Source organism: Mobula birostris, chromosome 16 (genome assembly GCF_030028105.1).
Source record: "Mobula birostris isolate sMobBir1 chromosome 16, sMobBir1.hap1, whole genome shotgun sequence".
NCBI lineage: Eukaryota > Metazoa > Chordata > Chondrichthyes > Myliobatiformes > Myliobatidae > Mobula > Mobula birostris.
In genome coordinates, this window is record NC_092385.1 from 754,434 (window position 1) to 780,694 (window position 26,261).

Below are 26,261 nucleotides of genomic sequence, written 5' to 3' on the forward strand. Positions count from 1 at the left end.
CTTTTAGCAAGGTTCACAGTAAGATCAGCCTCAGAAAGCCTGTCAAAAAGCTTTTCTACAGCTGCAATATGCTCTTAGAAACATAGAGAATAGGTGCAGGAGTAGGCCATTCGGCCCTTTGAGCCTGCACTGCCATTCAGTATGATCATGGCTCTTCCCACTTGTCATTCCTTACAACCAGATCATCAATATAAGCCCCTGTATTTTCTGAACCTTGAATCCCCGAATTGATCATCCTTTGGAATGTCCCTGGAGCATTTTTCATCCAAAAGGGTTAAACATTGTATTCATACAGTCCAGATGGGGTGACAAATGCAGATATTTCTTTAGCCCTTTCCATCAAAGGAACACCCCAGTATCCTTTTAACAGGTCAATCTTTGTGAGGTATTTAGCCTTTCCCACTTTATCAATACAGTCATCCACTCTCTTTGTTATTTCTTGTTTCACCGTTCTATTTTCCCCTAAGTTCATTCTGTAGGGATGCTGTTTGATCGGCTCGGCTGAGCCTACAATGACGTCGTGCAGTGCAACCGTGCACTGTCTTGGAATGTCAAGAAATAAATCTTAATAATTGTCAATTAATTCTTTCAATTGTTTTTGCTGTGCAGGCTCCAAATGATGGACTTTATCATTAATATTTTTCAAAACAATCGTGTTTTCGAGTTTTGTGGAGACTACACTGAGTACATTAAAATTATCTGGTATCTCGGTACCAGGCCCCACGGCTTCATTTGTTTTCATAGCGGTACTCACAGGTGCTATCCGATCAAACCAGTGTTGCATTTTAATTTGAGATTTTTGCAAATTCTGCTTTGCAAGGTCACTAGCCTTGTTAAGCCTTCCTTGAAATTTCAAACATAATTCAGCACACTGACAGATACTTCCGGACCAGACCACTGTTCTCTGAGTAGGGTCAAAGGTCCTCTGGGCCTATGACCGAAAACAAGCTCAAACGAACTGCACCCCAGTGATTTTTGAATCGAATCCCTAACAGCAAATAAGAGTAGGGGAACCCACCCCACATCCCAGTTTTTTTTTTCCATTTTCCACACAATATGTTTTAATCATGGTCCTAAGAGTGCAGGGGAACCATTCCAAGGCTCCTTCGGACTCTGGGTGATATGCAGATGACACAATGTGCTTAGCTCCCAGTTCTCCAACTATCCCCTGGAATGTTCTCGAAGTAAAGTTACTACCCTGGTCAGATTGAATTTGTTTGGGCAGACCTACCAGTCTGAGAAACTTGCTGGGTGCTTTTACCACAGTCTTGGCCTGGATGTTTCTGAGAGGCACTGCTTCAAGGAACCTAGACGCAGCACACATAATTGTTAACAAGGACTGATGATCAGCTGCAGTCTTTGGACATGGGCCAACACAATCCACTATGACCCTAGAAAATGGTTCCCCAAAAGCAGGTATCGGTTTAAGTGGTGCTACGTGAATAACGTGATTAGGTTTCCCCACAACCTAGCAGGTATGGAAACTCCTGCAAAAATTCACAACATCCTTTCTTAAATTAGGCCAGTGGAATTCCTACATAATCCTGTGCACTGTCTTCTTTACCCCAAAATGTCCACCTAAAGGCATACTATGAGCCATATTTAAGATCTCAGCCCTGTAAACCTTCAGAACCACTACCTGGTGCACAATAGCGCAATCCTCATTTGCAGGCACACTAGGTGGTCTCCACCTCCTCAATAACACCCCATCTTTTAGGTAATATCCCACTGTCTCTTTCTGAATTTCATCCTCAGAGAGAGCTGTTTCTTTTAAAGCCACAATTTCAGCATCTTTATTTTGTTCCTCTATAATTCCTTCCGCGATAAGGACAAGTCTCTCTCATCAACCTAACTCTCCTCTAAGTCCTGTTGGAACAGGGATGGTAGAAACGTCTCTGATAAATCATCATGGGCATCAGCAGACTTTCTAGACATGCTTCGTCTTACTACGCAGGCAGGGTAAACATCAGTCTTTATGTGTGGGTCATTAACAGCAGCAAGCTTGCTCGTTAGCTGAACTGCTGTATAAACATTACCTTGGATAGGTGTCAACCTCCCCCCACTGTTTACTAAACTCAGCACTATCACCAGACTTATGAAAACCATGTGTATATTGTGAAAAATCCCAAACAATCCATTTATTTTATTTCTACAACCTTCATCTTGATTTGTCTCCATAGTAACCTCTTCAACTGGCTTCTCAAAACCAAAACAATCTTTTTTCTCCACATCACAATCGTGAAAAGCAACTCCATAACCTTGAAGGTGTTTACATCCAAATAGTAAAATAAAATTCAACAGAGTAGCACATACTTCTTCAGCAGGCCATTGTCCCAAAAGCAAGGTCAAAGATCGCGAAACCAATCCAACCTTCACATGTACTTTATTCAAAAGATCAGAAACAACACTTTTCTCAATAGCTGCAGTAATATTTACCTCACTAATTTTCATCTCATCGCTAAATTTTAGAACGCTGCCTAATACAAGTGACTGAGAATCCTCAATTTCCACTGGCACCAAGGTTAACCCCCTATTCACTGAACCAAGTCCATCTGACACAAAAGGACTGCATTCCTTATCAACCGAGTCAGACACCTCAGACCTTAACTGAGCTTCAACACAAAGTTCAGTACCCTGTGAATCCACAGGTACTTCAACGACCTGAACACAGGCAATCGGGACAGCTGCCTCTTCTGGGCTTTCATCACTTGTCCCAGTTTCAAATTCCAGGTTACCCTGATCCTCCCACCTACTCTTTGGGAAACTCTCATCCGGAGTAAACTCAACCTCGTGGGTTAAAACAAATCGTCTGCTGTCTTAGCAGACCCCCGCAGGGTGGCAGCAAGCCTCTTCATCCAGGTATGCCCTTACATCATCTGGAACACACTTCTTAAAATCTTCAATCACAACCAGCTCTTTCAAGCTGCAAAAATCACCAGGGTCCAACACTGGACCTCCCAGCTGCCACATCTCCCTCTCAGATTCTCGCTGTGTTGCTACCTCTCTAGCCTCCCTCTCGAGCTGTTTTAATTTCAATTCATGCTGCCTTTGCTCTTCCCTTAAATTTTCCAACTGAAGCTGAATCTCCGCCTCAGTAAATTTACCTTCAGCAAACATTTCCCACACATTCTCTTCAAACGTTCCCTTGGATAATTGCTGTGCTATTAATGCCTGTATTAACATCTTCCTCATTCTAGTGGTCACCATGAGGTTTACACTTTGAGCAATTCCAAACAGCACACCCCTCTTAGCTTCATCCAATTCTTCAGGAGTTGGTTCTGCCATAAATCTTTCAATACTAGCCTCCATTTCTGCTGTTTTTCCACACAAACAAATCAAAAGGGATTTTCCCCAATCAATCCAAACAAGCCCCCACACAATTTGTTCAAATCCTGGACAATTCCCAATTTTGTCATGTACCCCGTGACGGGTTAAAGAACCAGCAGAAATGGAAAACACCTTGGAGTCTGGTATTGCTGCTAACTAATGGTGTTTATTAGTAACTACGCAATACAGTAATATAAATGCGGATAAATCAAACAGGTTAGCAATGATTTTATATACATATATGGAAATATAAAAACCAAGCTTCAAGCCTGGGGTAAATGGATACAGTCTTACGATGATGGCTAAAGTTCAATTCAGTTCGTGGTATTTAGTTGAGTAGTAATGGAGAGACAGAGGTGTTGTTGTTGTTCAAGCAAGCTGATGCAGTCAATTCTTCCCGTTGTCCTCTGAAATCCATTAGAAGTCACCAGATGTGACCACAACAAGGGGACCGTTTTATGTGGTGGAGTTATCAACCCAGGCGAGGGTTGGACACATGAATAACTTCCCACTAGTCACCTTTTCCACACTGCGAGAGCCATTGACCAATTCTCCTGATCAGTCGTCTAAAAACCCACCTTTATGTGGGCACAACAAAGCTCAGCCAGTGTCCAAAGTCATGTGTGTCTAACAACCAGCTGACCTGGTATTTATCCAGCTGTCCATCAAGTAGCTCAGAAGGAACTCAGAAGCTGGCAGTGTCCTTGCAGAAATCCCAAACAAACTGTGAGCAGTCTTCGCTTCTCTCTCTCTCAGTAACAAGTTGTTTGTGCTGTACAGCTCTCTCTCTCTCTCTCTCTCTCTCTCTCTCTGTTTTTAAAAGCACAGTTCAGAAGGGATATTTCAGGATCCCGTCACAGGGAATTGTATAGAGACCCCCAAACAGTAGTAAGTATGTGGTGCACAAATTACAAAGTGAGATAGAAAATGTGTTACAATGGTCATGGGGGATTGTCATGCAGGTGATGAGGAAAATTAGGATGGTGTTGGTGTCAAGAGGAGGAATTCCTAGAATGCCTGCAAGATGCATTTTTAGAGCAGCTTGTGGTTGAGCCCACGTGGGGATCAGCTATTCTGGATTGGGTGTTGTAATGAACCGGAATGAATTAGGTCACTTAAGTTCAAAGAACCCTTAGGGGCAAGTGATCTTATTATTATCAAGTTCACCCTGACATTAGAGAAGGAGAAGCTAAAGTCAGATATGGAATAAAGATAATTTGAGAGCATGATAGAAGAATTGGTCAAAATTGATTTGAAAAGAACACGGCAGGGATGAAAACAGAGCAGTGACGGCTGAAATTTCTGGAAGAAATTCGGAAGGCACAAGATATACACATCACAAAGAGGAAGTAGTATTCTAAAGGTAAAGTGACAAAACCGTGGCTGATAAGAGAAATCAAAGACAACATAAAAACCAAAGAGAGGACATAGAGCAAAAATTACTAGCAAGTTAGAGGATTGGAAAGCTTTTAAAAACCAACAGCATGCAACTAAAATAATTAAAGAAAAGATGGAATACATAGGTGAGCTAGCCAGTAATATTAAAGAGGATACCAAATTTTTCTTCAGGTACATATAGTGTAAAAGAGAGGCGGAAGTGGATATAAAACCACTGAAAAATGATGCTGGAGAGGTAGTAATGGGGTGGGGATGCAAGGTGATGTCAGATGAACTGAATAAGCATTGTCCATCACGCTTATCTGTGGAAGACCCTGCCAGGAATATGGAAGTCCCAGATGTCAGTGGTCAGGATCTGTAAAGTTATGTAATTCGGGAGAAGGTTCTTGGGGAACAGAGATGGTCTGAAGGTAATTGGGTCACCTGGACCAAATGGTGTACACTACAGAGATCTGAAAGAGGTGGCTGAAGAGATGTGGAGGCATTAGCAATGATCTTTTGAGATTCGTTAAGGAAATTATATCCTAAGAAGTTTTTTTTTTCCTTTATTACTCCCTCTCTCCCAGTTTCACCTATCACCTACAACTTCTTCCACCCCCTTCACCCCCACACTTCTTCCTCTGACGTCTCATATTTTTCCCCAGTCCTGATGAAGGGTCTCGGCCTGAAATGTGGACTATTTACTATTTCCTATATACGCTGCCTGGCCTCCTAGGTTCCTCCAGCATCTTGTGCATGTGTTGCTTGGATTTCCAGCATCCACAGATTTTCTCCTGTTTTGATAAAAGCAAAAGCAGGGTCATATAATATAGCAAGAAAACAGTGGGAAGTTAGAGGATTGGAAAGCTTTTACATAACTAACAGGAGACAACTGAAAAAACACACAGGAGAGACAAGATGAAAAATTAAGGTAAGTGAACCAATAATATGAAGTATCTAAAGTTGTTCAGATATATAAAGGGTAAAAAAAGAGGCAAGAGTTGATATTGTATCGCTGGAAGATGACGCTGGTGAGTTAGTAATAGAGCAAAGAATTAGTGGGCGAACGTAATAAGTATTTTGCGTCAATCTTCACTGTGTAAGACACCAGCAGTATAAGACCGTAAGACATAGGAGCAGAATTAGGCCACTCAGCCCCATCGAGTCTGCTCCGCCGTTCTATCATGTATGATCCCGGTTCTCACACCACCCCATGCACCTGCCTCCTCGGCATATCCTGTAATGCCCTGACTTAACAGCAAACTATTAGCTTCTGACTTAAATGTACCCACAGACTTGGCCCCCACCGCCGTCTGTGTCAGAGAATTCCACAGATTCACTGCTCTCTGACTAAGTAAAATCCTCCTTAACTACTCTAAAAGGTCGCTCCTCAGTTTTGAGGCTGTGCCCCCTGTTATGGCTACCCCCACCATATGAAAAGTCCTCTCCTCATCCACCCAACACCACTCCCGTCCCCACTTTGTCCGGACCATTGGCCCTGCTTGCAGGGCAACAGTCTGCCGGTGTTTGCCGCCCAATGTGGTGAATCCCTCTGCTCGCCACCACCGTGGGCTCAGACATTTCGACAGATGAGCCCCTCCTGTCCCCACCGGGACAAACATCCTGTCCGCCCCCTCTCTCACCATCTTCATCCTTTCAATAAAATATCACTCCTCCTACCCCGGGGAACCGGCATCAAACCGACCGGCCGAGCGGTCTCCTCCTACCTCTCAGCGATACATCAGACTCCGGTCGCAGGAGACGCTTCACAAACGCCCCCAACTTCCCTCGGAGGGAAATGGAAATAGATCAAAATGCGGGACATTTACTTTCGGGTTTGTTCCGCTTTGACTGGGTGTCCATGGGGGTGTGACAGCGGGGTAACGCCCTCTCGGCTGGTCCGCCTCCGCTACTGGGCGGAAACAATGATTGACATCGCCTTGGGCCAATGACTATAGCGCCGCGGAGGTGGGCGGGGTGGCGGGGTCTCGTGATCAGTAGCTCAGCCGTTTAACTGCTTCAGCGCGAGCACAGCAGCGCGTGTGTGACGTCACCTGTGGGGGAGCGCTTGTATTTAAAAACACCTTAATGGGCGTTTCTTATGATTTCAGTGGGACAACAACATTAATCACGGGTTTCATCCCTGAATCCAGTGTTGTGAGATGTAAAGTGCCCTGTCATGTGTCCGGCTGTGCCGTGTTGTTGGTGGAGTGGGCAGCGTGGTGTTTGTCTCGATTCTGGTCACAACAGGAGAATTGCCAGCGGGGTCCACACACAGTGTATTAGTCAACAGAAAACCTCTCGTCCCTGCAGACTGTCTCCTGGTAAACTCAACACCCTGACAATGTGGACCATGAATACTCTTCCTTTTTAAAGTCAGTTATAATTCAGACAGCTGATAGCTGAGCGCTATTATATTTGTTGATCATTAACGTTCGCCCAGATTCGTTTGGATGGATCTGATGTGCAGTTCGGGGGTGTCACAGTAAAAGGGCGACAAGACTGAACTCCCTCCGTTGTCCAAACAGTCTTTCCAGCTGCGGCAGCAATTCACAATTTACTTCCTCTGACCTTTCATTCCTCTCACTTGCTTTTCATTTCTCCCTAGGTCCATTCCTCCATCCCTTTCTCCTATTGTCTAATCTCCTCTCCTATTAGATTTTTTCCCCCGCTCTTGAGATTTCCCACCTCCCTGGCTTCAACTATCATCTTCGAGTGAGCCTTTTCCTCACCCGCCCCGTTTTTATTCAGATATTTCCCCCCTTCCTTCTCAGTCCTGAAGAAGGATCTCAACTGGAAACGGCGACTCTTTTCGATAGATACTATCTGACCTGCTGGGTACCTTCAGCATTTTGTGAGTGTTGTTTTGGATTTCCAGCATCTCGGGTTTGTGATTTATTCTCCGTCGTCACTCCGGCCAGCGGAGGCGCTGCGGAGACCTCCGACAACCGGTGGCGATGTGCAGACCTTCGGCCGCCAGTGGCGCTGCGGAGACCTCCGAACCGATGGCGATGTGCAGACCTCCGGCCGCCAGGGGCGCTTCGGAGACCTCCGAAACCGGTGGCGATGTGCAGACCTCCGACCGCCAGTGGCACTGCGGAGACCTCCGAAACCGGTGGCGATGTGCAGACCTCCGGCCACCAGTGGCACTGTGGCAACCTCCCAGTTCCTGCTGGACGCAGGCGCAGTGCCGACCCCAGGTGTCACCGTGGTTCTCCGGTGAGTTGGGGTCTGATGTCGAGTTCGTGTAAACCGGGGGCTGGTTGCGGTTGGAAAGGGTCAGGACCGAGCTCAGTCGAACGACTAGAGGCTTCGCCCTCTCCGGTATCGTAGCGGCGGTTTCAGCTCTGCTCTCGAGCCCGGGCTGTGGGATCAATTAGTTGTGGCTCCCAGAGCGGGGAAGGGGTTTGGGGTTTGGGGATCTGTGTGTGTGTGTGAGGGGAGAGGCGGACGTGTGGGTGCAGGGTGAGTGATCGGAAAGGTGTGGGACGGGAGGCGATTGGGGGTGAGGGGAGGGTGGTGATGTGAGAAAGTGGGATGATCGGACGTTCCGTGACCCGGGTCACATGAAGTAGGAGACAAGGGAGGATCTGGTCCATTGTATCGGACGCTCGCGTGTCCTTTCAGGAAGCAACAATTCTTCTCTTTATATCAATCACTGACTTGTTTTGCTGTTAACGTTGTGTTTGTCACAAAGCCCCAGAGTGGGAAACAGTTGTCACCGTCCTGAGCTGCGAGTGCAGATCAGGAAGCGGTGGCGAGTTGGGGGTGTCTGTGACTTCTGCGTCAAAGTTTGTACAGCGGATTCGGATCTGTTGGCATATCTGCAGTTACAATGGGAAAGGGAGAAAGGAAGGGGCTGAGAAGGGAGAGATTTAACCAGCGAAGCATGGTCAGGGGTGGAGGGGTACAGGAGCTGTCTGATAGATCGTTTTAATTGTTTTTGTTTTATATAATCTCACAGATGGTGACTGAGGAAGAGGCTTGTTGAGGGAGGATACCCGGAGGGGAGCAGCTCAGACACGGTATCAGGAGAGTGACAGTGAAGTGATTTCCTGTGTCACCGATATAGACATTAGTCTCATGTGAGCAGTTGTCAGTTGTTTAGCAGCATTCGTTTGGTGTTTGTATTGTCCAGGTGATCTAAGGCCATGTGAAGAGTCATTGCGATCACATCTGCCGTAGACCTATTGTGGTGATGGGCAGATTGCAGTGAGTCCAGGTCCTTGCTGAGGCAGGAGTTCATTCTCACCATGACAAACCCTGCAACATTTCATCACCAGAGATGTGAGAGTCACTGGATGATAGTCATTCAGACAGCTCACACTGTTCTTCATGTTACTTGTCATCTGTAATCAGTAATTTGGTTGAGAATGTACAGGATAGTAAGTTTGCAGCAAGTCAGTTCAAACAATTCACAAAACAGTACGAATAAACACTCCCCTCTGTTTCCTTGTCCCCAATCAGCCTTGCCCCCTCCTTACTGCCTTCCCTCTCCACCCCGTCTTCCCTCTTACCCCCACATTGGACATAAGTTCAGGTGAAATATTTTAGAGGAATCTGAAGGGGAATTCTTCACTCAGAGTTTGGTGAGAGTGTGGAATGAGCTGCCAGTGGAAGTGGAGGGTGTGGGTTCAATTTAGACACTAAAGAGAAATTTGGGTGATGACATGGATGGGAGGTGTACGGAGGCTATGGTGCAGGTAGTTGGAAACAGGCAGTAAAAACAAAAACAGGTCGGCATTGACTAGAAGGGTCGAAGGGCCTCTTTCAGTGCTGCTGGGCTCTGTGACTCTAATAATATTCTGATTTTTAATTTCCATAGTCAGTGCTTTGCTGCTAATGACTGAACCCAGAAATTTACAGTGTGGGTGAAGAGGCTGCCCAGTGACTGTCCCTGTGCTCAAAGTCACTGGGACGTCCCATCCCTGAGCAGATATTGTCTTCTCCATTCGCTTTCACTCAGTCTGTCACTCAACAAGTTCATCGTTTACAGGAAATCACAGAACTCACAGAGAAGGGAACCCCGACAGAGGATTCCCTGCTCTTCCTCAGCCTGGTGATGGGGAAAAGCTCCCACTCCCCGGGAATGATAAGGGGATCCTCTGTGGAAATGAGGAACGGGTTGGCAAAGTTCGACAAAATGCTAAAAGAAGTTCTGGAACTCGGTATGTTAAAACAACACAGTGAATTGAAAATCACATTGACACATTGCAGACTGAACAATGTTATAGAATATAGATATAGAACATAGACAGTATAGTATAGGGACAGGCCAAATATTGTGCTGAATTGAATAAATTAGTAACCAAATGGTCAACTAAACTAATCCCTTCTGCCTACATAATGTCCATATCCCTCCATTTTCTCACATTCAGTTTGTGGTTGTGGTGAACTGGGTCCCCAGTGTCCTTTGGGCCCTTTTTACACACCTGCCTCTGTTAATGTCCGGAGTAGTGGAAAGTTCACATCTACAGATGCGCTGGGCTGTCCGCACCTCTCTCTGCAGAGTCCTGCGATTGAGGGAAGTACAGTTCCCATACCAGGCAGTGATGCAGCCAGTCAGGATGCTCTCAATTGTGTCCCTGTAGAAAGTTCTTAAGATTTCAGGTCCCATCTCAAACTTCTTCAACCATCTGAAGTGAAAGAGGTGCTGCTGTGCTCTTTTCACAACGCAGCAGGTACATACAGACCATGTGAGATTCTTGGTGATGTGTATGCCGAGGAACTTAAAGCTGTTCACCTTCTCAACCCCAGATCCATTGATGTCAGTTGGGGTTAGCCTGTCTCCATTCCTCCTGTCGTCCACAATCAGCTCCTTTGTTTTTGTGACAATGGCAGAGAGGGTGTTTTCTTGACACCAGTCAGATGTTGTTCAGACCTCAGACAGAGTCAGCAATCAAATGGCTGAGCATGGTGCGATGAATGTGCTCAACTGTGCATATCACAATGCAAGAAGCACCATAGGAAAGCCAGTGAGCTCAGGACAAGGAATTATGATATTGTATCTATTATCGGGACTTGCTTGCACCCAACAGTCTGAGGGATTAAGAGGAACAAATTTGTAGAGAGATTGCAGACTATGCCAATAAAGAAAGGTTGATTCAGTAAGTGATTTTAACTTTCCATATATTGACTGAGACACCCATACTGTAAAAGGACTAGATGGGGTAGGATTTATCAAATGTGCCGTTAATCAGTTCGTAGAATTCCCAATGTAGAAGTGTGCAGTAAGCTGTTAGGAAATGATCTAGGGCTGGTGACAGAAATTGGTGATCATAATGCCATGAGATTTAAAGTAAATATGGAAGAAGAGAGGTCTGGACTACAGGTTGAGATTCTAAATTGGAGAACGGTAAATTTTGATGGAATCAGAAAGGATCTGTAAAGGGTGGTTTGGGACAGGCTGTTTTCTGGCAAAGGATTACTTGTAAGTGGGAGGCCTTCAGAAGTGAAATTTTGAGGATGTATAGTTTATATGTGCCTGCCAAAATAAAAGTTGAAAGGTAGCTGGTGCAGGGAACCTTGCTTTTCCAGTGTTATTGAGGCCTGGAATATTTTGTTTCTCTAAATGCCTCAGACTGTTGGGTGCTACCAGGAGCCATTAATGACTACAATCTCATGATTCCATGCACTGAGCTCATCTGACTTTTATTTTAGTTGTCTTCTGTTGATTTCTAAAAGCTTTCCAATAGTTTTTGCCCTTTTGTTTGCCCTCTCTTTGGCTTTTATGTTGGCCTTGGCTTCTCATTTTAGCCACAGTTGTGTCCTCCTGCCTTTCCAATGCTTCCACTTCTTTCGGAAGTATCGATCACTCAGCTCCCGATTTGCTCCCAGAAACTCCAGCCATTGCTGCTCTGTTGTCACTCCTGCCTTTCCCTTCCAAACAAGTTTGGCGAGCTTCTCTGTCATAGAAACATGGAGAAGTTCAGTACAGAAACGGCTATTTGTCCCATCTAGTCAATGCTGAAAAAACATTTAAGTTGTCTAATGCAACTACCTGCACTGGGACTATCTCCCTCCATACCCCTACCATCCAGGTACCTATCAAGCTTCAATTAATGGTGAAACTGAGCTCATATTCACCACTTGTGCTGACATCTCATTCCACATTCTTACGACCATTTCAGTAAAGAGCTTTTTCAAATGTTCCCGTTAAATTTTCACCTTCCCCACTTACCCATGACCTCTGGTTTTCATCCCACTCAACCTCAGTGGAAAAAGCTGCTTGCATTTACCCTATCTTTATCCTCATAATTTTGTATACTTCCAACAAATTCTCAAAGCAATGTACAATTTCCTTCTTTATGTTTAGAGACTTTTTCAGGTTTATAAGATGATGAGAGGCATTGATCATGTGGACAACCAGAGGTTTTTCCCCGGGTTGAAATAGCTAACAAAAGGGGGCATAGTTTTAAGATGCTGGGAAATAGATACCGAGGGGATGTCAGGGGTAAGTTTTTTACACAGAGTGGTGGGTGCATGGAATGCACTGCCGGTAGCGGTGGTCGAGGCAGATACAAGAGTGTCTTTTAACAGCCTCTTAAATAGGCACATGGAGCTCAGAAAAATAGAGGGCTATGCAGTAAGGAAATTGTAGGCAGTTTCTAGAGTAGGTTACATGGTTGGCACAACATTTTAGGCTGAATGGCCTGCAATATGCTGTAGATTTCTATGTTCCATGTTGAACAGCGAAATAACTTCTCTTCTTTAATCTGTACAGGGTCCATGATTTTAATGCTGCTTTTCCACACTCCCATAGACCCTTCGTCCATCTCCTGAGTAAATAGAGATGAAAAAATATTTAAGATCTCCCCCATCTGATTTGGTTCTACATGTGGATTGCCATTCCAGTCTTCCAGAGGACCAACTTTGTGCCTTGCAATCGTTTTGCTCTTAATCTATCTCTAGAATTCCTGAGGATTCTCCTTCATCTTTTCTGTGACAGCAACATCATGCCTTCTTTTAGCCATCCTGATTTATTTCTTTGTTCTCTTGCATTTCTTATACTCCATAAGAACCTGCCTGCCTATCGCTGTTCTGCAACTCCGTTTTGTGCTTCACCAGGGTCTCAATATCGCTTGAATACCAAGGTTCCCTACAGTTTCTATCTTTACCTTTTATTCTGACAAGCACATACCCGCTTTGCACTTCCAAAATTTCGCTTTGAAGGCCTCCTATTTACCAAGCACACCTTTACCATAAAGCAGCCCGTCCCAGTCCACAGTTACCGGTTCCTAGTGTCATAATTCCAGGTGTTGATCCATGCCCTGAACACATCCGCCTTTCCTATACTGCTCCTTGTATTGAAATATACTGGGCTCAGCATATTCACTGCACCATGCTCAACTTTTTCATTCCTGACTTTGTCTGAGGTCTGAACACCATCTGTCTCCACAACCCTTCCACTATCTGTTCTATTATTCAGGCTCCCATTCCCCCTGAAACTTTAGTTTAACCCCCCCCCCTTCCCCACCTCCCACCATGCAGCTCGATCACCCCTTTGGCTTCCATCTCCCAGATCAATAAAAAGGAGGTGCATACCAGGTACAGGCAAATGGGAACAAATGGGGTACTTATGAAATACAGGAAATTCAAGTGAACCCTATGAAAGAAATAAAAGAAGGCATGAGGTTGCCCCAGCAGACAAGGTGAAGGAGAATCCTCACCAATTCTGCAGATATGTTAAGAGCAAAAAGATTGCAGGGGACAAAATTAATCCTCTGGAAGATCAGAATGGTAATCCATATGAGGAAACAAAATAGATGGGGGAGATTTTATTTTTGCATCTGTATTTACACAGGAGATGGACAGAGTCTATAGAAGTGAGGCAAAGCAGCATCAACTTCATGGACAGATTACAGAGGTGGAGGTGTTTACAGTCTTAAGGCAAATTAGCGTGGATAAATCCCCAAGACCTGACAAGTTGTTCCCTAGGACCCTGCGGAAGAGAACCGCAGAAATTGTTGGGGCTCAAGCACAGATATTTAAATCATCCTCAGTGACAGGTGAGGTACTGGAGGATTGGAGACTAGACAATGTTGTTCCGCTGTTCAAGAAAGGCTTTAAAAATAAACTAAGAAATTGTACGTTGGTGAGCTTGACATCAGTAGGGGGAAAGATATTGGAACTTATGTGCAGGAACCAGATATATAAGTATTTGGATAGATGTGGACTGATTAAGGATAGACAGCATGGCTTTGTGCATGTAGGTCATGTCTATCTGATCTTATAGAGTCTCTCTATGAAGTTATCAGGAAAGTGGATGAAGGCAAGGCAGTGGATGTTGTCTACATGGACTTTAGCAAGGCACTTGACAAAGTCTCATATGGGAGGTTGGTCAAGAAGGTTCAGTCACTCAGCATTCAAGATGAGATAGTCAATTGGATGAGACACTGTCTTTGGGAGAATTCAGAGTGTGGTAGCAGATGGTTGCCTCTCTGACCGGAGGCCTGTGACTAGTGGTGTGCCATAGGGATCAGTGCTGGATCTGTTGTTGTTTGTCATCTATATCAGCAATCTGGATGGCAATGCGGTTAACTGGATCAGCAAATTTGAGGATGACACCAAGACTGGGGGGTGTAGTGGACAGTGAGGAAGACTATCATGGCTTGCAGTGAGATCTGGACCAGCTGGAAAAATGGGTTAAGAAATGCAGAATGGAATTTAATGGAGACAAGTGCAAGATGTTGCACTTTGGTAGGACCTAGGTCTTACACAGTGAAATTTCGGGCTCTGAGGAGTGTTGTTGATGAAAGGGATCTGGGAAAACAGGTCCGTAATTCACTGCAAGTGGTGTCACAGTTAGATAGGGACGGAAAGAAAGAGTTTGGCACATTGGCCTTCAGAAACCAAAGTACTCAGTACAGGAGATGGATGTTATATTGATGTTGTACAAGATGTTGGTGAGGCCTAATTTGGAGTATTGTGTGCAGTTTTGGTCACCAACCTACATGAAAGATGTAAAAGAGGCTGAAAGAGTTTAGAGAAAATTCGCAAGGATGTTGCCACATCTGGAGGACTTGGGTTAGAAGGAAAAATTGAGCAGGTCAGGACTTTATTCCTTGGAACGTAGAAGATTGAGGGGAGATTTGATGGAGGTATACCATAATTATGAGTGGTATAGATAGGGTAAATGCAAGCTGGCTTTTACCACAGAGATGGGGTGGGACTACAACCAGAGGCCATGGGTTAAGGGTGAAAGCTGAGATGTTAAGGGAACATAGGGGAAACTTCTTCACACAGACGGTCATCCTGGTGTGGAATGAGCAGCCAGCACAAGTGGTGCATGCAAGCCCAATTTCAACATTTAAGAGGTTTGTATAGGTCCCTGGATGGTAGGGGTATGGGAGTAGAAAGTTTAGCTTGGCATGAAATAGATGGGCCAAAGGGCCCGTTCCTGTGTTGTACTTTTCTATGACTGTGACGGGAACCTTAAGTAATACTAATATTCACTCTAATTCCTTCCAACAGCTGTGCAGACCAAGTATATATCTGAGTAGGAGATATTTATATGGCGTTAAAGCTGTAGCACTTTAAATTAACGGTACATAAAAGAAAATCCCAGCTGCACGGTAACAAAGGCTATTTGTGTGAAAGTGTTTCAGTTACTGTGGGGCCAGACACCCATGCAGTTCAATGGGAACAGGGAATAATACCAATGGAGAAAGTCAAACTGAGCCAGGTCACAGATTGAAGATGGCAGAAATGTCCCATTCTTATAGAGACAGGAAGAGCATCAGAGAATTTGATGGTCATTCCAGATACCAGCACTGTGCCCAGTTAGAAGATGATTTCTCTCTCCAACTTGGGTTGAACCTCACTGTAACAGTGTGATGTCAGATCACACCTTGACAACTAAAGTGATCTCATCTGAAATATTGTCCTAAACCCATTGATGGATTTTGTAAATCTTTTTACAGGTTAAAAATGACAAGGAATTTGTCTACGGGAAATCAAACACAATACACCAGTTTTGCTGTCTCTGTCTAGACATTTAAGAAGTGGAGCAAGGGATTCACTCGATCATCTGATTGACTAGCACGCCTGTCATTTCACACAGGGGAGAGGCCATTCATCTGCTCAGACAGTGGGAATGGATTCAGTCGGTCATCTCAACTGAAGGTACAACAGCAAGTTCAAACTGGGACAAGGCCATTCACCTATTTTGCGTGTGAGAAGGGATTCAGTCAGTCTTCCCAGCTGCAGGCACACCAGTCAGTTCACCCTGGGCGGAGGCTGGTCATCTGCTGAATTTGTGGGGAAGGATTCACTCAGTCATTTGACCTAATGGCTCACCAGCGAGTTTACACTGGGGAGAGGCCATTTACCTGCTCAGACTGTGGGAAGGGATTTACTTGCTCATCTAAACTGAAGGAACATCAGCGAGTTCACACTGGAGAGAGGCCATTCACCTGCTCAGACTGCGGGAAGGGATTCACTCAGTCATCCACCCTATTGGCACACCAGTCAGTTCACACTGGGGAGAGGCCGTTCACCTGCTCAGACTGCGGGAAGGGATTCACTCGGTCATCCTCCCTATTGGCACACCAGTCAGTTCACACTGGAGTATGGCCATTCACCTGCTCAGACTGTGGGAAGGGATTCAGTCGGTCATGTGATCTGCTGGCACACCAGCGAGTTCACACTGGGGAGAGGCCATTCACCTGCTGTGAATGCGAGAAGGGATTCGCTCGGTCATCTGATCTACTGATACACCAGCGAGTTCACACTGGGGTGAGGCCGTTCACCTGCTGTGAATGTGGGAAGGGATTTACTCGGTCATCTGATCTGCTGGCACACCAGTCAGTTCACACTGGGGAGAGACCGTTCACCTGCTCAGTCTGTGGGAAGGGATTCCATCGGTCATCCGACCTTCATAGACACCAGCGATTTCACACTGGGGAGAAGCCATTCACCTGCTCAGATTGTGGGAAAGGATTCACTCTATTATCTCACCTACAGAGACACCAGTCAGTTCACGCTGGGGAGAGGCTGTTCACCTGCTCAGTCTGTGGGAAGACATTTACTCAGTCATCCGACCTACAGAGTCACCAAGGGGTTCATACTGGGGAGAGGCTGTTCACCTGCTCAGACTGTGGGAAGGGATTCACTCGGTCATCTCATCTACTGAGACACCAGCGAGTTCACACTGGAGAGAGGCCGTTCACCTGCTCAGACATTGGGAAAAGATTCTCTCAGCAATCTCCACCAAATGTGCATCATTGAGTTCACACTGGGGAGAGGCTGTTCACCTGTTGTGAATGTGGGAAGCTGCATGCTGGATATTTGTCCATCACCGTGCTGAATGCAATTTCGAGAGTGACTGTCGGTGCTGAACTCTGCAATTATTGCTGCTGCTCACCACACCCAGTTCTGCACCCTGGTCACTGGGCATGGAAGGAGTTTCTTCTGCTGTATATTCACCTTTAATGGGACTGGTGTTTAATATTCTGGATCTGAGACAAATAAATCAGTTCTATTTTAAACTCTGTCTCCGGTACTTAGTGAATTTATAACACACTTAGTGTACAATAGAGAGTCAACTCAGTCCGGCTGGACCCTGCCAGTGATTCAGATCCACAACAGTCCTGTTAAATCCTCCCCTGCTGTTCACCTCTTGCTCTCCCAGTGGTGATGGGTTCCAAACAGTCACCACTCTGTGGGTGAAGAGGATTCCCTTGAATTCTCTGCAAATGAAGAAGTCGAGCTGACTGCAGTTCTGTCTGAGATGTTCTTCGCCCCTCAAATCTCTGGGCTGAGGAAGAATGACATTGGTGGTTAACCTCGTTATTCACGTCTCATTTCCACATTATGGGTCATTTTCCATGCTTCTAAAGGGTTGTTAGAAAACACCACTGTCCTCTAAAGACTGAAAGCAGAATTGGAAACCATTAGTTGGATGTTCAACAGAGCAGGGTCAGAAACCAGAGGCGGGTCTGCACAGGGCAGAGTTTGGGGCTCTGGACGATGGTCGGAGTAAGAACGTATGATGAGGAGAAGGGAATCAGCAGTGGGGCGTGGCAACAAACGACAGAGTAGTAACATTTGGAAGCTGATTGACAGAGAAAATTTTTCAGTTGTCTGACTGATGACACAAACAATACCTGTAGTGAGGTGCTCCACTGGTTGAGGAATATGTGTGCTGGGAATGGTTTTATCTATTGTGGGAGTTGTTTCTGCTTGTTGATCCTGTAATATCATATCCGGCTGGTTATATGGATTGCCTTATCTGAAATAATGTATTGATTATCATATAATTTGTAAGATTTTGACTCTAAAACTGGATCAGGCTTGAATTTATGGTGCCTTTATGAAGTGATGGAGGGCATTCATGAGTTTGTATTTTAAAGCAAGATTTTGGTGAATGATATTTGCCATTTGATTGTAACTTTGTAAGTAATCAGATTGAGTTAAACTGCTTCAGGATCCTGGAATGTGTTGGATTGTGTGTGGTTTCTCTTGACATCTTCTGCACTTACTGCCTTATTTGTTTGTATTTCATGTATTTTCGATTTTTTTTCCTTTTGTTAACCACTTTGTCTTGTATTTCTGCAAGGATCCCCTCTGTTTCTGGGAAGAGGTCTCCAACTCTCAGTCAGGTGCTCGATGCTTCCTTGTCACCATCTCGTCTGCTCAGATCATTGGGATGTCTCCCATGGAGGGTCATACTCATTCCACTGGTTAATGTTTTCTCCCATAGTGATGATTCATTCTTCTGAGTTGGCCTCTCATTTAAGATTTCTGGTCTGTATTTCTTATCACGATTGCATATACACACATAGAGTGCTGAATCGTGTTCATTTTTGATGAAAATATATACTTAGAAGTTTTATCTGACTGTTATGTGATTTTATTTTTCATGTGTGTTATTTCTCTTCCTCCTTCTGTCCAAGGTGGTGTTAATCTAAGTGGGTTTGAGTGTAAATAGTCTTTTCTAAAGTTCTTATTTATCTTTGTAAATTTTACTGATTGAAATGGGACCAAGACATCTTTATTTAAAAAAGTCAATGTCAGTATTGATGAGTGTTTATTACCTTTGTTGTATTTGTTAACTATTGAGCTCTGTTTGGCAGGTTTTTTTCAAGCCTTGAACTAAATTTTGTCAAAGCTTTTCCCCACTTCGCACTACTTTCCATTTCGTTTGCTTGTTGATATTCCAGTTACGTGGGTATCAAGACCCCCGATGAAGGGTCTTGCCCGAAATGTTGATTCCCATCCATAGATGCTGCCTGACATGCTGAGCTCCTCCAGCACTTTGTGTGCAGTCCTCCAGATTTCTAGCATCTGCAGGTCCTCTTATTTCCCAGATACTTACTGTATATGTTTCTTGAGAGAACAAGCCAAGAACAAGCTGGTGGTGGGGTTGTGTGGCTCTGTTGGTAAAATATTAAATAAAATCATTAGAAAGAGGTGGCATAGGGTTGGAAGGTGTAGAATCTGTGGGTAGAATTAAGGAACAGCAAACGTAAAAAAAAAAACCCTGATGGGAATTGTATAGAGACCCCCAAACAGTAGTAAGTATGTGGTGCACAAGTTACAATGGGAGATAGAAAATGCGTGCCAAAAGGGCAATGTTACAATAGTCATGGCGGATTGTCATGCAGGTGATTAGGAAAATTAGGATGGTGTTGTTCTCAAGAGGAGGAATTCCTAGAATGCCTACAAGATGCTTTTTTAGAGCAGCTCGTGGTTGATCCACTTGGGGATCAGCTATTCTGGATTTGAATTCTGAATGAACCGGAATTATTTAGGTCAATTAAGTTCAAAGAACCCGTAGGGGTAAGTGATCTTAATATGATCAAATTCACCCTGACAGTAGAGAAGGAGAAGCTAAATTCAGATGTGGACTAAAGAGAATTAGAGAGGCATGAGAGAAAAATTGGTCAAAATTGATTTGCAAAGAACACGGGCGGGGATGAAAACAGAGTAGCAATGGCTGGAATTTCTGAAAGCAATTCGGAAGGCACAGGATATACACATGACAAAGAGGAAGTAGTATTCTAAAGGTAAAGTGACAAAACCGTGGCTGATAAGAGAAATCAAAGACAACATAAAAACCAAAGAGAGGACATAGAGCAAAAATTACTAGCAAGTTAGAGGATTGGGAACCTTTTAAAAACCAACAGCATGCAACTAAAATAATTAAGAAGGAAAAGATGGAATACATAGGTGAGCTAGCCAGTAATATTAAAGAGGATACAAAATTTTTCATCAGGTACATATAGTGTAAAAGAGAGGCGGAAGTGGATATCGAACCACTGGAAAATAGTGCTGGAGAGGTAGTAATGGGGTGGGGGTGCAAGGTGATGGCGGATGAACTGAATAAGTATTGTACATCACTCTTATATGTCGAAGACACTGGTAGGAATATGGAATTCCCAGATGTCAGTGGTCAGAATGTGTAAAGTTATGTAACTCGGGAGAGGGTTCTTGGTAAACAGAGATGGTCTGAAGGTAAGTAGGTCACTTGGACAAGATGGCATACACCCCAGAGTTCTGAAAGAGGTGGCTGAAGAGATGTGGAGGCATTAGCAATGATCTTTCAAGATTCGTTAAGGAAATTATATCCTAAGAAGTTTTCTTCCTTCACTGCTCCCCCTCTCCCAGTTTCACCTATCACCAACCACTTCTTCCACCCCTCTCACCCCCACACTTCTTCATCTGACGTCTCATATTTTTCCCCAGTCCTGATGAAGGGTCTTGACCCGAAATGTCGCCTGTTTACTATTTCCCATATATGCTGCCTGGCCTCCTAGGTTCCTCCAGCATCTTGTGTATGTGTTGCTTGGATTTCCAGCATCCACAGATTTTCTGCTGTTTTGATAAAAGCAAAAGCGGGGTCATATAATGTAGCAAGAAAATAGTGGGAAGTTAGAGGATTGGAAAGCTTTTACATAACCAACAGGAGACAACTGAAAAAACACACAGGAGAGACAAGATGAAAAATTAAGGTAATTGAGCCAATAATATGAAGTATCAAAAGTTGTTCAGATATATAAAGAGTAAAAAAGAGGCAAGAGTTGATATTGTACTGCTGGAAGATGATGCTGGCGAGTTAGTAATAGAGCAAAGAAACAGCGGGCGAACGTAATAAGTATTTTGTGTCAATCTTCACTGTGTAAGACACCAGCAGTATAAGACCATAAGACATAGGAGCAGAATTAAGCCATTCAGCCCATCGAGTCTGCTCCACTGTTCTGTCATGTCTGATCCCGGTTCTCACTCAACCCCATGCACCTGCCTCCTCGGCATATCCTGTAATGCCCTGACTGATCAGTAAACTATTAGCTTCTGACTTAAATGTACCCACAGACTTGGCCCCCACCGCTGTCTGTGTCAGAGAATTCCATAGATTCACTGCTCTCTGACTAAATAAAATCCTCCTTAACTACTCTAAAAGGTCACTCCTCAGTTTTGAGGCTGTGCCCTCTGTTATGGCTACCCCCACCATATGAAAAGTCCTCTCCTCATCCACCCTATCTAGTCCTTTCCACATTCGATGGGTTTCAGTGAGATTTACCCCCCACCACCCACATTTATTAAACATAGGTCAGTGCAGGAGTACAGACCCAAGGCTGGCAAATGCTCCTCATATCTTAACCCCTTCATTCCTGAATCATCTTCTTGAACATCCTCTGAACTCTCTCCAATGACAACACACATTTTCTGAGATATGGGTCCCACATACTCTAAGTGCGACCTAATTAGTGTCTTATAAAGTACCAGCATTATCTCCCTGCTTATATATTCTACTTCACTTTAAATAAATGCCAGCATTGCATTTGCCTTCTTTACCACAGGCTCAATCGGTAAATTAACCTTCTGGGAGTCTTGCACAAGGACTCGTATTTCCTTCTGTACTTCTGTTTGAACCTTCTCCCCAGTCAGATAATAGTTCACTATTGTTCCTTTTGCCAAAATGCATTATCATACATTTCCCAGTATTGTATTCCATCTGCCACTTTTTTCCCCATTCTTCAAATTTGTCTGTGTCCTGCTGCAATCGCATTGCTTCCTCAGCACTACCAACCTCTCCACCTATCTTTGTATCATCCACAAAGCCATCAATTCCATTATCCAAATCATTGACAAACAATGTGAAAATTAGTGGACCGAATACTGACCCCTGAAGACCACAAGTCACTGCTAGCCAACCAGAAAAGGCTCCTTTTATTCCCACTCGCTGCCTCTTGGCTGTCAGCCATTCCTCTAACTATGCCAGTATTTCTTCTGATTTTTATCCTGTTAAGCCATCTCATGTGTGACACCTTATCAGATGCCTTCTGAAAATTCAAGTAAATGACATCCACTGCCTCTCATTTGTCCACCCTGCCTGTTACTTCCTCAAAGAACTCTGACAGATTTGTCAGGCAAGATTTCCCTGTACAGTAGCTATGCTGGCTTTGACTTATTTTATCATTAGTCTCCTAGTACCCCAAAACCTTATCTGTTATAATAGACTCCAACACTTTCCCAGCCACTGAGTTTAGGCTAACTGGACTATAATTTGCTTTCTTTTGCCTTCCTCCCTTCTCAAAGAGCAGATTCACATTTGCAAACTTCCTGTCCTCCGGGACCATGCAAGAATCAAGTGATTCTTGACAGGTCATGACCAATGCATCTGTTATCCCTTCAGCAACCTCTCTCAGGACTCTGGGATGTAGTGCATCTGGTCCAGGTGACTTATCCACTTTAAGAACGTGAGCTTGACTAGCACGTTTTCTTTTATAATAGCAATGGCACTCACTCCTGCTCCCTGACACGGATCTGTGGCACACTGCTAGTGTCTTCCACAGAGAACATGGATGCAAAGTACCTGTCAAGTTCATCAACCATCTCTTCCCCATTTCTGCCTCAAGTATCATTTTCCAGTGGTCCAGTATCAACTCTCACCTCACTTTCGCATTTTTTATAACTGGTTTATATTATTGTCTAGTTTGCCCTCATATTTCACCTTTCCACTTTTTATAGCTTTTTTGTATTTGCCTGTTGTTGGATTTTAAAAGCTACCCAATTATCTAACTTCCAACTCACTTTTTCTACCTTATATGCACTTTCCCTGGCTTTTATACAGTCCTTAACCTCCTTTGTCAGCCTCAGTAGCCTCGCCCCGCTGTTTGAGAACTACTTCTGCAGGATATATCTATCCTGTACATTATGAACTATTCCCAGAAAAGTCAGCCATTTCTGCTCTGGCGTCATCCCCACCAGTATCCTTCTCCAATCCACTGGGGAATCACCTCTCTCATACCTCTGTAATTCCCTTTATTCCATTGCGATACTACGCATGTGACCTATGTGTCTCCCTCACAAATTGCAGAAGGAATTCATACAACATAGAACATAGAATAGTACAGCACAATACAGGCCCTTCGGCCCACAGTGTTGTGTCGACCCTCAAACCCTGCCTCCCATATAACCCACCACCTTAAATTCCCCCATATACCTGTCTAGTAGTCTCTTAAACTTCACTAGTGTATCTGCCTCCACCACTGACTCAGGCAGTGCATTCCACACACCAACCACTCTCTGAGTAAAAAACCTTTCTCTAATATCCCCCTTGAACTTCCCACCCCTTACCTTAAAGCCATGTCCTCTTGTATTGAGCAGTGGTGCCCTGGGGAAGAGGCGCTGGCTATCCACTCTATCTATTCTTCTTATTACTTTGTACGTCTCTATCATGTCTCCTCTCATCCTCCTTCTCTCCAAAGACTAAAACCCTAGCTCCCTTAATCTCTGATCATAATGCATACTCTCTAGACCAGGCAGCATCCTTGTAAATCTCGTCTGTACCCTTTCCAATGCTTCCACATCCTTCCTATAGTGAGGTGACCAGAACTGGACACAGTTCCCCAAATGTGGCCGAACCAGAGTTTTATACAGCAACATCATTACATCGCGACTCTTAAACTCTATCCCTCGACTTATGAAAGCTAACAACCCATAAACTTTCTTAACTACCCTATCCACCTGTGAGGCAACTTTCAGGGATCTGTGGACATGTACCCGCCACGTGGTCATGTATCTGCTCCTCCACACTACCAAGTATCCTGCCAGTTACTTTGTACTCTGACTTGGAGGTTGTCCTTCCAAAGTGCACCACCTCACACTTCTCTGGGTTGAACTCCATCTGCCACTTCTCAGCCCAGTTCTGCATCCTATCAATGTCTCTCTGCAATCTTTGACAATCCTCTAAACTATCTACAACACCACCAACCTTTGTGTCATTTGCAAACTTGCCAACCCACCCTTCTACCCTAACATCCAGGTCGTTAATAAAAATCACTAAAAGTAGAGGTTGCAGAACAGATCCTTGAGGGACACCACTAGTCACAATCCTCCAATCTGAATGTACTCCCTCCACCATGACCCTCTGCCTTCTGTAAGCAAGCCAATTCTGAATCCACCTGGCCAAACTTCCCTGGATCCCATGCCTTCTGACTTTCTGAATAAACCTACTGTGTGGAACCTTGTCAAATGCCTTACTAAAATCCATATAGATCACATCCACTGCATTACCCTCATCTTTATGCCTGGTCATTCCTCAAAGAACTCTATCAGGCTTGGTAGACACGATCTGCCCTTCACAAAGCCATGTTGACTGTCCCTGATCAGACCATGATTCTCTAAATGCCCATAGATCCTACCCCTAAGAATCTTTTCCAACAGCTTTCCCCCCACAGAATAAGGCTCACTGGTCTATAATTACCCGGACTATCCCTACTACCGTTTTTGAACAAGGGGACAACATTCGCCTCCCTCCAATCCCCCGGTACCATTCCCGTGGACAACGAGGACATAAAGATCCTAGCCAGAGGTTCAGTAATCTCTTCCTTCGCCTCGTGGAGCAGCCTGGGGAATATTCTGTCAGGTCCTGGGGACTTATCCGTACTAATGTATTTTAACAACTCCAACACCTCCTCTCCCTTAATATCAACATGCTCCAGAACATCAACCTCACTCATATTGTCCTTACCATCATCAAGTTCCCTCTCATTGGTGAATACCAGAGAAGTATTCATTGAGGACCTCGCTCACTTCCACAGCCTCCTGGCACATCTTCCCACCTTTATCTCTAATCAGTCCTACTTTCACTCCTGTCATCTTTTTTTTCTTCACATAATTGAAGAATGCCTTGGGGTTTTCCTTTACCCTACTTGTCAAGGCCTTCTCATGCCCCCTTCTTGCTCTTCTCAGCCCCTTCTTAAGCTCCTTTCTTGCTTCCCCATATTCCTCAATAGACCCATCTGATCCTTGCTTCCTAAACCTCATGTATGCTGCTTTCTTCCACCTGACTAGATTTTCCACCTCACTTGTCACCCATGGTTCCTTCACCCTACCATTCTTTATCTTCCTCACCGGGACAAATTTATCCCTAACATCCTGCAAGTGATCTCTAAACATCGACCACATGTCCATAGTACATTTCCCTGCAAAAACATCATCCCAATTCACACGCACAAGTTCTAGCCTTATAGCCTCATAATTTGCCCTTCCCCAATTAAAAATTTTCCTGTCCTCTCTGATTCTGTCGTTTTCCATGACAATGCTAAAGGCCAGGGAGCAATGGTCACTGTCCCCCAGATGCTCACCCACTGAGAGATCTGTGACCTGACCCAGTTCATTACCTAGTACTAGATCTAGTATGGCATTCCCCCAGTCGGCCTGTCCACATACTGTGACAGGAATCCGTCCTGGACACACTTAACAAACTCTGCCTAAACCCTTGGAACTAATCAGGTGCCAATCAATATTAGGGAAGTTAAAGTCACCCATGATAACAACCCTGTTATTTTTGCACCTTTCCAAAATCTGCCTCCCAATCTGCTCCTCTGTATCTCTACTGCTTCCAGGGGGCCTATAGCATACCCCCAATAGAGTAACTGCTCCCTTCCTGTTCCTGACTTCCACCCATACTGACTCAAAAGAAGACTGGCAGTTTAATATTCCAGGGTTCCGTTGTTTCAGATGTGATAGAGGCAGAGGAATGAAAGGTGTTGGGGGTATCATTGCTTGTCAGGGAAAATGTTACAGCAGTACTCTGGCAGGACAGATTAGAGGGCTTGTCTACTGAGTCCTCATGGGTGGAGCTGAGAGACAGGAAAGGCATGGCCACATTAGTGGGATTGTATTACAGACCACCCAATAGTCAGCGAGAATTGGAAGAGCAAATCTGCAGAGAGATAGCAGGCAACTGCAGGAAACATAAAGCTGTGGTGGTAGGGGATTTTAATTTTCCATATATTGATTGGGACTCCCATACTGTTAGGGGTCTAGATGGTTTAGAGTTTGTAAAATGTGTTCAGGAAAGTTTTCTAAATCAATATATAGAAGGACCAACTAGAGGGGATGCAATATTGGATCTCCTGTTAGGAAACGAGTTAGGACAAGTGACAGAAGTCTGTGTAGGGGAGCACTTTGGTTCCAATGATCATAACACCATTAGTTTCAACTTCATCATGGACAAGGATAGATCTGGTCCTAGGGTTGAGGTTCTGAACTGGAAGAAGGCCAAATTTGAAGAAATGAGAAAGGATCTAAAAAGCATGGATTGG

General features: G+C 44.5%; 1 protein-coding gene and 1 long non-coding RNA gene across 5 annotated transcripts in view; one reads left to right on the plus strand and one right to left on the minus strand.

Annotated features, from left to right (window-relative positions):
* Positions 1-7,584: 7,584 nt before the first annotated feature.
* On the plus strand, positions 7,585-18,239 carry LOC140210911 (uncharacterized). Of its 4 annotated transcripts, XM_072280182.1 has the most exons (3): positions 7,585-7,923; positions 9,701-9,872; positions 15,627-18,239. In XM_072280182.1, the coding sequence occupies exon 3, from the start codon at positions 15,994-15,996 to the stop codon at positions 16,930-16,932; it is 939 nt and encodes a 312-aa protein (XP_072136283.1). In that variant the 5' UTR covers positions 7,585-7,923; positions 9,701-9,872; positions 15,627-15,993; the 3' UTR covers positions 16,933-18,239. The 4 variants fall into 4 exon arrangements, with proteins under 4 accessions (XP_072136283.1, XP_072136284.1, XP_072136286.1 ...); XM_072280183.1 differs by lacking the exon at positions 9,701-9,872; XM_072280185.1 differs by lacking the exons at positions 7,585-7,923; positions 9,701-9,872 and adding an exon at positions 7,936-8,028.
* Positions 9,193-26,261, minus strand: part of LOC140210918 (uncharacterized) — a 34,090-nt gene continuing 17,021 nt past the window's right edge. Inside the window, exons 2-3 of the long non-coding RNA XR_011889337.1 lie at positions 19,022-19,079; positions 9,193-11,609 (exon numbers count right to left, since the gene is read on the minus strand). This is a non-coding gene — a long non-coding RNA (uncharacterized lncRNA). The remainder of the gene's footprint in view (positions 11,610-19,021; positions 19,080-26,261) is intronic.